The 1,162-nt window shown below is 62.7% G+C and overlaps 1 protein-coding gene across 1 annotated transcript in view; it reads right to left on the reverse strand.

Annotated features, from left to right (window-relative positions):
* ccnq (cyclin Q) overlaps positions 1–1,140 on the reverse strand; it is a gene marked incomplete at its 3' end in the record, with an annotated part of 2,262 nt that extends 1,122 nt beyond the window's left edge. The window contains exon 1 of the mRNA XM_043684985.1: positions 1,012–1,140. Coding sequence (XP_043540920.1) covers positions 1,012–1,059 — 48 coding nt within the window. The remainder of the gene's footprint in view (positions 1–1,011) is intronic.
* Between the last annotated feature and the right edge of the window lie 22 nt (positions 1,141–1,162).

A 1,162-nucleotide genomic window follows, 5' to 3' on the forward strand; every position in this document is an offset into this window, starting at 1 on the left:
GGGCCGAGCGAGGGAGGGGAAGGGAACACTCCCCCCTTCCCGGGGAGGTGGGGGGGGGGGCTCCGACAACACGAGAGAAGCTCCATCTCCGAGGTATCTGGGCTCATTAGGAATGCCCGGCTGAGCTCCAACACTCCCCACCCCGATACAGAGATTGTGCAGCGATTCTCCTCCGACAGCACCTTCCCGAACCCGACCCCTCTAATACCACACTCCGGAAGGACGAGGGGGCAGCAGACGTTGGGAGGGGCAGCGCCACACCTCTGCAAGTTCCCCTCCGAGACCCCCCCCCTCCTGCCTGACACACCATCCCGACTGGGGACAAATGAGGTCCTCGCGAAAATCGTCGTCATGGTGACCATTTCCCCCTTCCCCAACACCCCGAGGCCAGGCTCTGAATGGCCTGACCCTGCTGAGCTCCCCTTTCCCTTCTCCGCGACCTGTGACGTTATGATCGCTACTGCCGGCTACTGGAACCAGCTAGGCCTCACCAGTGGGTGGGTGGGTGGGTGGGGGGGATAGGTGGGGTGGTCTGGTCAAGGGGAGGAGAGTGGTAATGACAAGCCGACAGACCTCCTGAGGGTGACGGTTAGGAATGCGCAGAGAGGGAGGTAACACCGCTGCGAAAACAGAGGGAGAGTCCTGTCTGGACCCGATCGCAAGAATGCCAAATCGCGGAAGATACCCTTTGCAAATCACCAGGAGGACTCTCGTGGGGGAGGGGTGGTTGGGGGTGGGGTCAATGCCAAGGAACGGATCCGGCCTGGGAGCAAGGGATCGAGGGCAGAGACCGAGGAGCACTCGCAATCAGAGGCTGTTGCTAGTCAGGTCGCAGAGGCGGGGAGACGGAGCCGGTGTGAAATTTGCGGCCGGGTAGCGGGTTTTGAGGAGGGAAGGGCACGTTCGGGTTCGGAACTGCGGCACCGCTCTCGGGCCGGGGGATGCCGGAGGTGAGGCGGGGGGGGGGGGAGGGGGGGGGGGGAGGGAAGGACGCGTAGATGCCGCACAGACCTTGTGGGGATGCCGAAAGGAGACTTGGAAGTTGAGGACCCTCAGCATCAACAGCTCGCACTGCACCACGCTGTCCCGGAGTTCCCAGAAGCGGGAATCCAATTCCAAAGGTTCGGAATGGGGGTTCAGGTATCTACAGGGGAGAGGTGGA

This window comes from Chiloscyllium plagiosum, unplaced genomic scaffold, assembly GCF_004010195.1.
Source record: "Chiloscyllium plagiosum isolate BGI_BamShark_2017 unplaced genomic scaffold, ASM401019v2 scaf_2004, whole genome shotgun sequence".
NCBI lineage: Eukaryota > Metazoa > Chordata > Chondrichthyes > Orectolobiformes > Hemiscylliidae > Chiloscyllium > Chiloscyllium plagiosum.